This window comes from Gasterosteus aculeatus, chromosome 4 (genome assembly GCF_964276395.1).
Source record: "Gasterosteus aculeatus chromosome 4, fGasAcu3.hap1.1, whole genome shotgun sequence".
Taxonomy (NCBI): Eukaryota; Metazoa; Chordata; class Actinopteri; order Perciformes; family Gasterosteidae; genus Gasterosteus; species Gasterosteus aculeatus.
Genome location: NC_135691.1, coordinates 24,779,373 through 24,795,901, shown reverse-complemented (window position 1 = coordinate 24,795,901; position 16,529 = coordinate 24,779,373). Strand labels below are relative to the sequence as shown.

Here is a 16,529-nt window from a genome sequence, read left to right as displayed (position 1 = left end):
CCTCGTAGCACCTCCCTCTTCTGTCCAAATTAGTTGTATTTTGAAAAATTGGTTCCAGTTTTGTGGTGTTCAGATAATCCAACTCAAACTCAACTTGCCTCAATAAACTTGATTTGTTTTGACATTATACCTATGCTGTTACAATCACCGTGGATATGTGTGCCAAATCCTCATCCAATCCCAGAACGGGATTGACCGTATGACTGTTGCTACACAATTACTGTCAAATGTCAATTTCATGGAGGCAATGTCAAGGAGATTAACACTCACTCGCTCACACTTTCATTTACACACAGCACATAAACATACATGGGAACATGGACAGGCAAAATAACACAAATAAAAACACACACACTCACCCAGAGACGGGGGAATGCTAATGTATGGCCTGAGGAAGGGTGAAAGTGAAGGTGACTGAATGCTGTCCTGGCTAATGGAAAGCTATCCAACCATAACCCTATCACTAGAAATCATCTGCACACAGAGCAGACCTATTCAATGACCTGGGATAAGCTAAGGGGCAGTGTAATGTCACAACTATTTTCTAGTAGGGTTTCCGTGCAACTCATTGTCACTCAACAAATACCAATGCTTGGCCAGTCTGATAAGCACCTATTAAAGCCCTTTTGTGAACCTCATATGGTTTTAATGTAAACCCATTCGCGTCATTATTTGAGTGTCAGATTAGGGACTTAATATAAACATCAAGAAAGTCTGCGTTGGTCCGGAGAAGGTGGGTTAGAGGAACAGGTCGGACCGCTCAAATAAACACACCCTCTGCAATTTGCTTACCAGCCTTGTGTGGGAGTGGACGAGGCCATCATCTACCTGCTGCAATGAGCCCAGTCGCATCTGGATGGAACCGGCGGCTCTGTGGGAATTACTTCTCCAGTGCATTTAACACCATCCAACCACTGCTGCTAAGTGGGAAGCTACGGGTGGTGAGGGTTAATGTGTCCACCATCTCCTGGATCACTGACTACCTCACGGCAGACCAGAGTTCATCCGACAGGGCCGTGTGCCGTCTGCTGTAGTCAGGGATATTGGAGCCCCACTGGGAACTGTCCTGTCTCCCTTTCTGTTAACCTTGTACACCACTGGCCTCCAGTACAACTCTGTGTCATGCCATCTGCAGAAGTTCTCTGATGACTCTGCAGTGGTCGGGTGTATAAGGGACGGACGGGAGGAGGGCAGTAGTGGAGAACTTTGTGGAGTGTGCCGGTAGAATTCCCCTGACTTTAAACGTGGTAAAGACCAGAGAGATAGAGGTCGACCTCGGGAGGAAGACGACTTCTCCACAACCATGGAGAGTTCTGGGCTCTGGACAGACTGAACTGGAAGGCCAACATCAATGCTGTGTACAAGAAGGGGATGAGTCAACTGGCTCCCTATTAAATCCAGAATGGATTTTGAAGGTACTTCTCCTCACCTACAAGGCACTTTCTTGTGAAGCACCGTCTTATTTTAAAGAGCTTGTAACACCGTATTGCCCTACAAGGCAGCTGTGCTCCGTAGATGCTGAGTTACTTGTTCCATCTCATTTTAAAAAGTATGATGGGAGCCAGAGCCGTCAGTTATAAAGCTCCTCTTTTGTGGAAACAGCTTCCACTTTCAGTCCGGTGGGCAGACACGGTCAGCTCATCATTTTAAGATAAAGCTTAAAACTTTCCTCTTTAATATCGCTATTTTACCTTTAAGACCTCCTTTGTGTTACTCTTTAGCGCACAGCAAGTTGCCAACGTGGTAGTAAGCTAACTAGAGGTTGAAATGACATCGAAACATAACAAACCCACGCAACTCGGGCTAACACTCTGATGTCTGGAAAGCTAGCTAAGATGGCGGCGGACCCAGACCTCTCTCCAGGTAAAGGGATCCACTCCGCCCTCGAGAGCGCCGCCGAGCCCGTTACAATGCAACAGCTGTCCTCCCTGCTGGAAAACCACCGTGCCGGTATGAAAGGCGAAATGACTGCGCTGATACAGAACTCCTCTGACTTACTACAGGCTTCTATGGACGCGCTACGAGTTGATGTGACTTCATTTAATAAGCATCTCACAGAAACGGAAACGAGAGTGGGAGAAAACTTTGAGAGGCGTGTTTCTACACCTACTCCGATAAGGAAAAACTACTGAGGTGGGCCATGAAACACGAATTAAAGTTCCGCAACTTGACTTTGAGAGTGTATCAAGACTTATCATTCAGTCTCTTATAGAAACACCGTCCGGTATGGAGGTTCAACTCTCTTTTACTTGGGGATAAGAGCTTTTGTGAACTAATAAAGAGTCATTGATGAGTATGTCATGAACAACCAAAAATATGGTGTATCCCCTTCTTTTACAGTATGGGAGACTCTTAAAGCTGTCATGAGGGGGGAAATCTTAGCTTTTTCGTCATTGCAAAATAAATTGCGTAGGGAGAAACAAGATCGTCTTATCAAATCAATCAGGGATCTATCCATCCATCCATCCATTTTCAACCACTTATCCGGGGTTGGGTCGCGGGGGCCACAGCAGGGGAGTGCAATACCGCCCCCGTTGCTCCGATTCTCTGGCCAAACTCACACTCCATCTTTTACATTACATGTCATTTAGCGGACGCTTTTATCCAAAGCGACGTACAATAAGTGCATTCAAGCATAGGGTACAAACTCAGAAGAACAAGAAACAAGAAAGTGCAATTTCCTCAAATAAGACAATTTACAATTTGCTATAGATGAGTGACGTTACAAGTACAATTTAAGTGCTACAATTTGTTAGTCTTTAGTCAAGGTAGAGTCTGAAGAGGTGTGTCTTTAGTTTGCGGCGGAAGATGAGAAGGCTCTCTGCGGTCCTGGTGTCTTCAGAGAGCTCGTTCCACCATTTCGGCGCAAGGACAGCAAAGAGTCGAGATCTAGTCGAGTGTTTTGCTCTCAGTGAGGGAGGGACGAGTAGTTTTGCAGATGCAGAGCGGAGAGTGCGGGTTGGGATGTAGGGTTTGACCATGTCCTGGATGTAAGCTGGACCCGATCCATTCACAGCATGGTCCGTGAGCACCAATGTTTTGAACTGGATGCGGGCAGCCACCGGTAGCCAGTGAAGAGAGCGGAGGAGTGGAGTAGTGTGGGAGAATTTCGGAAGGTTGAAGACCAGTCGAGCTGCTGCATTCTGAATGAGCTGCAGAGGTCGAATGGCGGTGGCAGGGAGACCAGCCAGGAGGGAGTTGCAGTAGTCCTGGCGGGAGATGACAAGAGCCTGAATCAGTACCTGCGCTGCCTTCTGAGTGAGAAGGGGACGTATTCTCGTGATGTTGTAGAGCGTGTATCTACAGGATCGCGTTGTCGCGGTGATGTTGGGAGTCAGGGAGAGTTGGCTGTCGAGTGTGACGCCGAGGTTCTTAGCGGTCAAAGGGGGCGTTAGTACCTTCCCATCACTCGTGAACAAGACCCCCGAGGTACTTGAACTCCTTCACTCGGGGTAAGGACACATTCCCTACCTGGAGTAGGCAATCCATCGGTTTCATCAGGATGCCATCAGGACCACATCATCTGCAAAAAGCAGCGATGAGAAAGTCCTTCTCCATAGTTACCCCGATCTCCTCCCATACTTGCTGCTTTGCCTCCATCACGGCAGAGGCTGCTGCCCTTCCAGCCTGTCGGTACACTGCAACTGCCTCCGGAGTCCCACTGGATATCATAATCCGGAAGGCCTCCTTCTTCAGTCGGACGGCTTCCCTGGCCACCGGTGTCCACCACGGGGTTCGAGGGTTACCGCCCCTTGATGCACCTAAGACCTTGAGGCCACAACTCACTGCCGCGGCTTCAGCAATGGAGGTTTTGAACATACACCACTCTGGTTGAATGCCCCCTACCTCCACAGGAATGTGAGAGAAGCTCCGCCGGAGGTGTGAGTTCTATCAGTTCAATCTTTTGGACCAGGGCCTCCTCCAGACGTTCCCAGTTCACCCTCACTACACGCTTGGGTTTACCGGGTCTGTCCCGAGTCTTCCCCCATCCTCTGACCCAGCTCACAACCAGATGGTGATCAGTTGACAGCTCTGCCCCTCTCCTTACCCGAGTGTCCAGAACATGCAGCCTCAGATCAGACGATACGATTACAAAATCGATCATCGGTCTTTGGCCTAGGGTGCTCTGGTACCACGTACACTTATGAACATCTTGTTGGAACATGGTGTTTGTTATGGACAATCCATGACTGGCACAGAAGTCCAGTAACAAACACCCGCTTGGGTTCAGATCAGGGAGGCCATTCCTCACATTCACGCCTCTCCAGTTATCTCCATCGTCGCCCACATGCGCATTGCAGTCTACCAGTAGGACTATGGAGTCCCCTACTGGAGCCCCATACAGGACTCCATTCAGGGTCTCCAAAAAGGCCGAATACTCTGAGCTACTGTTTGGTGCATAGGCACAGACAACAATCAGAGTTTTCCCCCCCACCACCCGAAGGCGTAGGTAGGCGACCCTTCTGCCCACCGGGGTAAACTCCAATGTATCAGCACTCAGCCGGGGACTTGAGTATCCTCACACCATGGGCCACTCCGGAGTAGAATAGAGTCCATCCCCTATCCAGGAGTGTGGTTCCAGAGCCGAGGCTGTGCGTAGAGGTAAGCCCCACCAGATCCAACCGATAACGCTCCACCTCCCCCACAAGCTCCGGCTCCTTCCCAACCCAGAGAGGTTACGTTCCACGTCCCTAGAGCTAGCATCTGCCGCCCAGGTCTGTTCAGTGTAGACCTCCCACTGTCACTGCCACTCTTGTAGCAGCGCACCCGACCCCATCGGTTTCCCCCACAGGTGGTGAGCCCATGGGGAGTAGAGTCTTGGGCTGCCGCGTCACTCCTTCGGGCTGTGCCCGCCCGGGCTCCGCGGTAAACCCGGCCACCAGACGCTCGCTCTCGGGCCATCCATCTGGGCCTGGCTCCAGATGGGGGCCGCGGGCTTCCTCCGGGCCGGGTAACTCCTTCCCTCTTCCGTTTTATCATAGGGTATTTTTGAACCATTCTTAGTCTGGCCCCTCGCCTGAGACCACTTTGCCAAGGGTAACCCTACCAGGAGCACAAGGCTCCCGACAATACAGGCCTCAGGGTCATAGGGACACACAAACCTCTCCACCACGATAAGGTGACTGTTCCCAGAGAGGCCAAGCCTGCCCCTTAAGTCCTCTACTGTTTGCCTTAGCTATCGAACCACTACCATTGCTCTTAAAGCATCCCTTAACATAAAAGAGCTTCACAGATGGGGTACTGAACATAGAGTATCGCTATATGCTGATGACTTATTAGCCTATATTTTGGATCTGCTGAAATCTGTCCCTGCACGAATTGGGATTCTAAAACAATTTGGGACATTCTCAGGATATAAATTAAATTTCTCCAAAAGTGAATGCTTTCCTCTAAACAATATGGCCATAAGTACTGGAATGCAACTGCCTTTTCACAAGTGTGTCTCTGAATTCAAATATTTGGGCATCTACATCACTCATAATTTGAAAACTTATACAATAGAAACTTCTCACCATTAATCACCAAGATGAAGACTGACTTTGATAGATAGAAAACCATCCACGCTTCACTAACAGGCAGAGTTAACTCTATTAAGATGAATATTTTACCACGTTTCCTATATCAGTTTCAATGTCTGCCAGTGTTCTTGCCTAAACTCTTCTTTACTAACTTGGATAAGCATGTTACAGGCTTTTTATGGGACAATAAGCAACCACGGATAAGTAAAGTGATGCAAAGACATCGATCTCAAGGTGGACTCTCTCTTCCAAATTTCCGATATTATTACGGGAAGCGAATATACAGAAAATAATATACTGGATCAAGCATCCTCAAATAAGCTGGTGTCTAAACGAAGCCAAATCTTGCCCATCATTGTCTCTTCAAGCATTGGTAACCTCTGGGCTACCTTTCTCCCCAAGAAAACACTCCTCCAACCCGATTGTGACTACAACATAAAATATTCTGGGACAGTTTCGCACACATTTTGGCCTCACCGATTTACCCACCATAACCCCTATTCACAACAATCACCTCTTTCCTCCATCAAGATTAGACTGTGCTTTCTCACTATGGCTTAAAAATGTCATTTCTAACATTGGAGGGGTATTTGGAAGCTCCGAGGATATATTCGAGAGATATAATATCCCTCCCACCCTCCCATTTGTTTCTCTACTTCCAAGTTCGGAATTTTGCTAAATCTATCAACACTAGTTTTCCTACTCAACCGCAAGACTCAGTATATGAGAAAATTCTGAACTCGCCGCCAGCAGTAAAAGGATTTATATCCCGAATGTATTAAATTATCAACTCAATCACTGAAACTAACATTGTCAAAATCAAAGTAGAGTGGGAAAAAGAACTTACCATGAACATGCCTGATTCAGTCTGGAACCAGGCCCTGGCTAGAGTCAATAACAGCTCTTCGTGTGCACGGTTGAATGTACTACAATTCAAGTACTGCATCACTTACCAACTCTAAACTTTAAAAAATGTACCCTAATGTAAAGAATAGCTGCAATAGATGCCAAAACTCACCAGCAGATCTTACACACATGTTCTGGTCCTGCCCTTAATGGACTTACTGGGTGGCAATATTCAGAGTCCCTTCATCTTAATGTTGAGCCCAGTGTTTCGATGTGCATCTTTGGTGTTCAAGGGGTATGAAGACCAAACCAAATTGTGAAGAAACACAAAACCATAATTGCTTTCTCAACCCTCTTGGCACGAAGGAGAATCCTATTAGACGGGAAATCACCTCACCCTCCCAGCTCCTCCTTGTGGCTAAAGGACCTGGTGTTCTTTTTAAAGTTGGAAAAAATCAACTTCTCTCTACGGAGACACCCCGAGAAATTCAAATCCACTTGGGCCTCGATCATACAATACTTAATAAAATGATAAAATGAAGACGCTGTCACTGGTCCCACAATGTTGATGTATGATCCACTACTGATTTCTGGTTGTCTATACTATCCTCCTGCACCGTATGCAATACTTTGTTTTTACTTTTAGCTACTTTTAGCTACTTTTCTGCAAATGAGGCAGTGCATTTTGTTCTGTGTTGGGGGGACATTTGGGGGTAGGAATTAAAATGTGTGTGTGTGGGGAGAAAATGTAAAATGTGCATCCATCCATCCATCCATTGTCAAACTGCTTATCCTGCACGCAGGGTCGCGGGAAATGTAAAATGTGTAAAGGTGTAATGTATAACTACACTCTGCTTTTGATAATAAAAATAACTACAAGGCACTTGCTGGTGAGGCACCGTCGTATCTTAAAGAGCTTGTAACACCGTATTGCCCTACAAGGCAGCTGCGCTCCATAGATGCTGGGTTGCTTGTTGTTCCTATTGTTAGGGTGAGGTAGATGGGCGTGGGCCCATCTACGCAGCACACAGGAGTCCAAGGGAGGTTTTTCCGACTTGAAAACAAAGTGTTTATTCAGACATACACACACGATTTGGTACACAGGTACGGGTTGAGTCTGGGGAGAAGACCGGACTCGGAGGGCCCGCCAGCCAGCAGGTAGGAATCCTCAAGCACTTGGGCAAAAACAGAAAACGAACGATCTGGCGCTGAATGGGAGCAAGAGCCGGGTAAATATGAGAGTATTTTTATTATGGGGACCACACCTCCTTGCAGAGACTGGGGAAAACACAGGCAAAGCAAACAAACACAAGGGGAGCTGCTGGACTGACAGCATGACACCTATGGTTTTAAAAAGTAGGATAGGGACCAGAGCCTTCAGTTATCAAGCTCCTCTTTTGTGGAACCAGCTTCCACTTTCAGTCCAGGGGGCAGATTCGGTCAGCTCTTTTAAAGTAAAACTTAAAACTTAAAACTTTCCACTTTGATTTTGCTTATAGTTGGGGTTGGCTCAGGTTAGCCCGGACCTAGACTTAGTTAAGCTGCTATAGGCTTAGACTGCCGGGGGACTTCTTAGGACACAACGAGCTCCTCTCTCACGCTCTCGTTCTACAATAATTCATGTTTTATTAATGCACATGACTAATTCAGCTTCGTCCCGGGAGTTTTTTGTGCTTTCTCCCCTAGCAGGTCGCCGTAGAACGGAGTTCCTTCTGGACCCTGGTCCTGACACCTGCCGTGGCCCTGCTGACACCTGCTGCTGCCATCATCATTTATTTTAAATATTAGTCATATTACTGTACACATAAACCAACATTACCCTCTCCTAAAGTCTTTGTGCTCTCCCTCCCCACAGGCTTCTGTGGATGGTGGTTCTATCTGTTGGTGGTTGCCCCTGCAGTGGTCCTGCTCATTTCTGTCATAGGAATTGCATGTATTATGCATTGTTCATTCTGTACACGTGACATCCATTGGCGTCTGTCCATCCCGGGAGTGGGATCCCACCTCTGAAGTTCTCCCGTCGTTCTGAGGTTTCTTTTTTTCCGTCTTGGAAGGGTTTTTTCATTTTTTGGGGAGTTTTTCCTGTGCCGATGTATGGGTTTTGGGACAGAGGATGTGTGTCGTATGTGTACAGACTGTAAAGCCCTCTGAGGCAAATTTGTAATTTGCAATTTTGGGCTACCTTGAACTGAGCACCTCTCGGTTTCTCACTTTCACTCTTTCTCATTTTATAATAATTCACATTTCATTGATGCACATTACAAATTCAGCTTCTTCCCCAGAGTTTTTGTGCTTTCTCGCCTCACAGGTTTCCATGGATCATGGTTCTATCTGGACCCTGTTCCTGCCTCCTACCGTGGCCCTGCTGACAACTGCTGCTGCAATCATCATTATTATTATTTTGAATATTAATCACATTACTATTACTGCCATCATAAACCAACATTACCCGTCTTTGTGCTTTCCCTCCCCACAGGCTTCTGTGGATGGTGGTTCTATCTGATGGTGGTGTCCCTGCAGGGGTCCTGCCGTACAACTGGCTTAGTACTCACAACATTTGAATCATTTCTGTCATAGGAATTGAATGTATTGTACTTGTATATTTTACATTGTTCATTCTGTGCACACAAAAGACCCTATGAGAAAACGGAAGAGGGAAGAAGTTACCCGGCCCGAGGAAGCCCGGGGCCCCCATTTGGAGCTAGGCCCAGATTGAGGGCCCGGCAGCGAGCGTCTGGTGGCCGGATTTGCCGCAGAGCCCGGCCGGGCACAGCCTGAAGGAGTGACGCGGCAGCCCAAGACTCTACTCCCCATGGGCTCACCACCTGTGGGGGAAACCGATGGGGTAGGGTGCGCTGCTACATGGGTGGCAGTGACAGTGGGGGGTCTAGACGAAACAGACCTGGACGATAGATGCTGGCTCTGGCGACGTGGAACGTAACCTCTCTGGGGGGGAAGGAGCCGGAGCTTGTGCGGGAGGTGTAGCGTTATCAGTTGGATCTGGTGGGGCTTACCTCTACGCAAAGCTTCGGCTCTGGAAACACACTCCTGGATAGGGGATGGACTCTATTCTATTCCGGGTGTGGCCCATGGTGTGATGGCGCCAGGCGGGTGTGGGGATACTCATAAGTCCCCGGCTGAGTGCTGCTACATTGGAGTTTACCCCGGTGGACAAAAGTCGCCTCCCTACGCCTTCTGGTGGTGGGAGGGGGAAACTCTGATTGTTGTCTGTGCATATGCACCAAACAGCAGCTCAGAGTATTCAGCCTTTTTGGAGACCCTGGATGGAGTCCTGCATGGGGCTCCAGTAGGGGACTCCATAATCCTACTGGAAGACTGCAATGCGCACGTGGGCGACGATGGAGATAACTGGATGTTCATAAGTGTACGTGGTACCAGAGCACCCAAGGCCAAAGACCGATGATTGATTTTGTAATCATATCGTCTGATTTGAGGCCGCATGTTCTGGACACTCGGGTAAAGAGAGGGGCAGGGCTGTCAACTGATCACCATCTGGTTGTGAGCTAGGTCAGAGCATGGGGGAAGACTCAGGACAGACCCGCTAAACCCAAGCGTCTAGTGAGGGTGAACTGGGAACGTCTGGAGGAGCCCCCAGTCCAAAAGATTTTCAACTCACACCTCCGGCGGAGCTTCTCTCACATTCCTGTGGAGGTAGGGGAAATTGAACCAGAGTGGTGTATGTTCAAAACCTCCATTGCTGAAACCGCAGTAGTGAGTTGTGGCCTCAAGGTCTTGGGTGCATCAAGGGGCGCCAAGTGAAGGAGTTCATGTACCTCGGGGTCTTGTTCACGAGTGAGGGGAAGATTGAGTGTGAGTTTGGCCGGAGAATCAGAGCAGCGGGGGCGGTATTGCACTCGCTTTACCACACCGTTGTGACCAAAAGAGAGCTGAGCCGGAAGGCAAAGCTCTCGATCTACCGGTCAATCTTTGTTCCTATCCTTACCTATGGTCATGAAGGATGGGTCATGACCGAAAGAACAAGGTCACGGGTACAAGTGGCCGAAATGGGTTTCCTCAGGAGAGTGGCTGGCATCTCCCTTAGAGATAGGGTGAGGAGCTCAGCCATTCGTGAGGTGCTCGGAATAGAGCTGCTGCTCCTTTGCGTCGAAAGGAGCTAGTTAAGGTGGTTTGGGCATCTGGTGAGGAAGCCCCCTGGGCGCCTCCCTAGGGAGGTGTTCCAGGCACGACCAGCTGGGAAGAGGCCCCGGGGAAGACCCAGGACTAGGTGGAGAGATTATATCTCCGCACTGGCCTGGGAACCCCTTGGGATCCCCCAATCAGAACTGGTAGATGTGGCCCGGGAAAGGGAAGTTTGGGGTCCCTGCTGGAGCTGTCGCCCCAAATTTGCCTCTAAGGGCTTTACAGTCTGTACACATGCCACATCCTCTTTCATTCGTTTAGTTTTTTGTGGATTCTTTCCTGTGCTGATGTGACGGTTTTGGGACAGAGGATCTTGCATGTGTACATACTGTAAAATGCTCTAAGGCAAATTTGTAATTTGCGATTTTGGGCATGCTAAACAAAATTAATTAAATTGAATTTGATACCGTAAATAAGTCCAGAAACTTTTGAATGGTCCATTTTGAAAAGATACTGCAAGAATATCATGAGTGGGGACTCTGCGCTGTCAAACAATGTTATACATACATGTATATTAACATGTGTGAAAAATAATTATGAATATTTCTTTGATATTTAAAAAATAATAACAATAATGAAGAGAAGGAAAAGGTTCAACATACTTACAGAACAAAACTGACTGAAGTGACAGAAAGACAAAAGTACACATAACACAACACTTTCGACCTAGTAGTAGCTGGTTGGCTCAGAGCAGGATGACTGATCAGTATTTTGCTGCAACTGCAGGCAGGCGCGCACACGCACACACACTAACAATCACTCTTTCACATGGTCTACCAAGCTTGACTGAGCTACAAAGCTGAGTTCTGAGTGATTGCGACTGAATCATGACAATGTGCGTATGTGTGTGGGTCTCTGTATGTGCGTGCGTGGTACAGAGTTGCCTGTCCACCTGACAAACACATTAAGAGTACCTGACTGATCCCACAATCCATTATAGGGGCTTTTGGTACTGAATAGCGGTCAGACCATTGACTGCGCTGTTAAATAGCTGTGTGACAGCTGATGAGAGGATGCCCAGGTCTCCTGCTGGTGGTCATTCAGCACTCGACACGCTCTACCAATAGAATTTTAATGCTGCTATGAAGAAGATTAAACACTACCGTCTATCTGTAATCTGATGACAAGAAGTGCCAAGAAGACCACAAAGGGTAATAAAAGACCATGCTTTCCTCTAGCAAGCGTTAGAAAACTGCTATAGCAGCAGGCTATATCTAATTTTGTTCTTATTCATCTTTTCTGGAACCAAATTTGATGACATATATAATTCCTTGTGCATCCTTGTTCTAGAATGACAATACATTAACTATGTAACCATGTTCTTTAATTTACACACACACACACACACACACATACATATACATATACATATTATATATATACATATAATATATATACGTATATACACACATATATACACACACACATACATATATATATACACATACATATGTATGTATGTATATATGTATACGTATATGTATATGCATATATGTTCTGATTTCTCATGTTAAACAACGTAATATAATCTCCATGCTAAAGGTTATGTAGTGAGTCAGTGTGCGGCGGAAGCTGTATGCTGGAGCCTACTGGCCAGAGTCTTAAATCTACAACATTCTGTTAAGCATAGCTTTGCTAACCTGAGGCAGCCACCTCTGTTGCACCGCAATCACTCATTTTGTGTATGTGTGTCTCTGTTTGTGTTTGTAGGACCAGACCATACTCCAGATAACCTGATGTTATTAATGCTCGAGACCACAGAGACACTGCTATCTACATGTGCTGCATAACACTACACACACTAACACACACTTAAATGCACACACCAACACCAATAGACACACACACACACAAACACAATATTAGCAGCCAATTCAGGTTTGAGAGGAAGTTGTTTAACAAAATGTCTCAGTCTCCCCTCTCTCATCACTCTTCCTCCCTTGAACTATTCTACAATCTACATTTCTTCTCTTGCTCTTCTTCTCCTCTGTCTCTTCTGGCCATTTATCTAAATCTGTGCTCTCCATAACCACTTCTTATCAGAAGTGGCGGTCGCTCTCCATCCTAAACGCACTGCTTCAGATTTTAATTTTCCTTAGATTAATGTCCTCCTCTCTATTTTCCCTTAATGCCTTCAGCTATCAAGCTTCCTGATGTCTATCAGCGTGCACACACACACACACACACACACACACACACACACACACACACACACACACGAGTTCTGTGCATGTGTATGGACAAAATTGAAGTTACTAAAATAGACACATTTTTCTCCTCTCTGCTACCTCATCTGCACAATGAAAACAAGAATACACACACACACACACACAGTTACAGCCAGCAGGCTTTGAAAATGTTTTTTTTTCATTACAGCAGAGGTGACGGAATAACTAACAAGAAGCCCGAATAAGAGCAGAGGAAGATTCTAATTCATGCCCACGGCCTGCAACAGTGTCATAAATATCAGATACACGAATTGAGATGTTTAAAAAAAAACATCGACAAATATAAAACAAAATAAAGACCATTGACAGAAAGGAAATTAGAGAAAGATAATACCATTGTCCTTAATTATAATTCAATAATCGAGAAGTAGGATTTTGAGTGGTCAAAAAACAGAAATGTTAATTATTATTTATTATTATTAATGCTCAATGATGATAGTAATGGTGAAACGGTAAATGGACTGCAATTGTATTTCTCTTTTGAAGTCTTCATACCAGTAGTATTTCAATACTACAACATCATTGTGTCAGTCAACCATTCATACAGTGATGAAAAGGAGCTACCGTGAGACTTTCCACCTGCCCATCAGTAGTTAAATTAACGTTCATACACCGTAGATAAAGTTGTGGGAGCAATTTGCGGTCAAGCAGAATAAAACCACCGATCTCCTAATTCCAGGCCAATCTTTCTCTACAGCTAAGCCAGTCTCTTGATTATGGCAAGAGCTATCTTTCTTATCAACATGGCATCCACTTAAGTTGATGGGATTCTTTATTCATTATTTTCCCTTAAAGCTGCACTAATCAGCACACTATTCAAGTGAACGTGTAATGCAAAATGCATAAAGAACTCACAGAACTATCCCCAGCTCTACAGAGTCAAAATTGTTTCAGTTTTCCAGCCCACAGCTTAACTAATTCGGTTCGGATTCTTAGCTTTCATCTTTCTGGAATCCAGCAGCAGCAGCAAGCAGCTTTTTTTGCTCAGTATACGTCATCACACGTTCATTCAGAGAACTTTCTGTGTGTTATAATGACTGCAATGACGGCACGTCGTGTGGCGGTTAGCACGCTGGTTAGCATCATGGTGTACTGGTTAGCACATTTACCTCACAGCAGTGCTGGGTGGTTTAGAAGCCAGGACCTTGCTGTTTGGTGGGTTTTCTCCAGGTACTCTGGCTTCTTCCCACAGTCCAAACATATGCTCTGGGGGTTAGGTTAGTAGTTTACCCTAAATTGTCCATAGGTGAGTGAATGGGTGATTCGCTATGTCTGTCTTGTGACTGAGTCCAGTCCAGGGCGCACCCGACTCTCGCCCAATGTCAGCTGATGCCCTCTAAGGATAAGCAGTATAGAAGATGACTGACTTGCCCACCAGTAGTAAATATTAGGGCTGTCAAAATGAATGCGTTAATCTATGCAATTACTGCGATAAAACGCAGTTCCGGCACTTTGCCACACCAGAAGTAAACAAACTTGACCCTGGAAACAAATCCGCCATGTGTCTGCAGTCACTTACGTTAGATTGGAGAGACTGAGATAGTAGTTGAAGATGGAAACAGTGTTCATTTTGTCGACGAAAACTATGACAACTTTATCGTTAACGAACCTTTTTTCCATGACTAAGACGAGACTAAGACGTGACGAAAATGATCTTAAAAAATAAAAACTATGACTAAATCTATTCTAACTTTCGTTAACGAGACGAGACAAACATGTTGGTGATTGACGAAGTCACGATACTTTTTCCCCCTAAATTCGCACGCATCTAACAGACAACAGACAGGCAAAGTACGGCCCCGTACGCGGATATTAACGCGTCATGATGACGTCATCCACGAACCTAGAATGCACGCTCGCGTTGCGTTTAGATCCCTGGTCCTCATGAAGTAGACTTTACACACCTGCCAATTTGTTAAATTGCCTTGCAAAACCAAATCCTTTCATGTAATGATTTTTCACATGTCATTTATATTAGCTCACACAAACACTTCAACCATTTGTTCTTGGCCCGGCTCCTCCGTCACATTTTACAACCCACTGTGGCCCGCGAGTCAAAAAGTTTGCCGACCCCTGCTATAGACCTGTCCTAGGAGGGATATCTAATGGACAACCAAGTACTGCAAGCCAGACTATTATGCAGTTATAGACACAACATAGGGGGTCCCTGGGCCTGAGAAGGGAAGAAAAGGAGTTTAATATGGCTATTAAATGTGACTAAAACAATTACGTTTTAGTCTAGTTTTCGTCGACGAAAACTAGAAGGATTAAAATGACTAAATGTGACTAAAACTAATATGCATTTTTTGTCTAAAGACTAAGACTGAGACTAAATCAAAAATAGCTGCCAAAATTAACACTGGCTGGAAAGATCACCACCGTGTTCCTAAAAGACTGTGGTTTGGAAAAAGTCCTGGCTAAATGTCGGGAGATTGTTGGCACTTCAAACACAGCCGTCAAATGATGGAGAGTTGAGAGCAGAGTCGCTAGTTCGACATGTTTCACCCAGGTGAATTCTGCCTCCAAGATGATCAAATGTGTGTAGTTGTGTGTTTAAAATACAATTAAACTACAGTGTCTAAAATACAAGCTTTTCTAAAGTGATTACTCTTTAAATTTATACAGTTTCGTCTTTAGAAGAAAAATAAACGTTCACCTCTAAACTGTTTTAAATGTCAAGAGAGGTGTGTTTTAACAACATTTCGCTGATGAGCTATTGAGTCCAAATCAGAGTCTGAGATGAATCAAACTTATGGGGAGATAAAATATGTTTCAGGTGGTATTTTTTCCATAACAGTCGTGAAAAGTGACGATTGATATTTCTTTCTTTATTGAACCAGTGTTTCCAACTCAACATGGAAAGACGCTGTACAGCGGCGTCTTTGCACATGCGCGCTACACTGTCTTCTCTGCAACTGCAGTCAAAGAAAAAAAATGCAGGTTGAGCAGGTTGACCCAATAACAACATTAACTTTTAGATAACAAAGAATTTCTCTTTTTCTGAACAATATGACCAGCAGGAGAAAAACACCTTTCACAAGGTACAGATGTTGTACCGCTGTCACTATGTTTTATACAACTTATGTGTTCTCCTAACTGCGGTACATGTTGGGGAAGGCTCGAGCCTACGAGCCTCAGTTCGCTGCGATTCTAAGGACGCATCATTCTTATTGCTGTCGACAGACAGATCTCCGGCACACAGCATCCAACCTAGTCTTCTGAAGTCTTGCTCCACTGGTTCTTTGGTTAGCTAGTGGGCTGCATCAATCCTGTGTAACGTTTTAAGTGGTACTCCAGGCTCATAGTACACTGGTGATTGGATACTTCCAGTTTGCAGTGGTTACAAATAGCTTTGCTTTTATTGACTTTGCTTTTATTTTATTGCCGTACCTTTGTCTATTTTCTCGTTAATGTGTTAAGCCCGGCTGAATGCTCAAAAAGAAAATAAATGGTGTAATAATAAAAAGTATTTTCCAGCGTTTAGGGGTTGGTAAACATACAAGACAGCAACATTAATGTGTGGAAGCATGATCAAAGTGGAATTTAGCAGTTTTTTGGCTTAACCATCTCTAATAATATATGTTCATGCTGTTTGGCCCTCACTCTGGCACCTGATTTACCTTCAAAGTATAAATAGAAATCCCATTGTAAATCAATTTGTTTCAGTTAATGAGTTGTTTGTGGACCACAAGGCACCGAATCGGCCCTCTATATCACTGCAGTGTAAAATCATCTGCTTTTCCATATTTCCTACCTTTTATGCAATTGTGGACAG

At 45.4% G+C, this 16,529-nt stretch overlaps 1 protein-coding gene and 1 long non-coding RNA gene across 2 annotated transcripts in view; both read right to left on the bottom strand.

Moving 5' to 3' along the window:
* The window catches only part of LOC144406225 (uncharacterized), a 61,003-nt gene that overhangs the window by 17,137 nt on the left and 27,337 nt on the right, over positions 1 to 16,529 (bottom strand). The window lies entirely within an intron of this gene.
* Positions 2,664 to 3,600, bottom strand: LOC144406151 (uncharacterized). The gene is made up of 2 exons (XM_078100925.1): positions 3,565 to 3,600; positions 2,664 to 3,398 (listed from the first exon to the last, which is right to left on the bottom strand). The coding sequence occupies exons 1-2, from the start codon at positions 3,598 to 3,600 to the stop codon at positions 2,760 to 2,762; spliced, it is 675 nt and encodes a 224-aa protein (XP_077957051.1). The 3' UTR covers positions 2,664 to 2,759.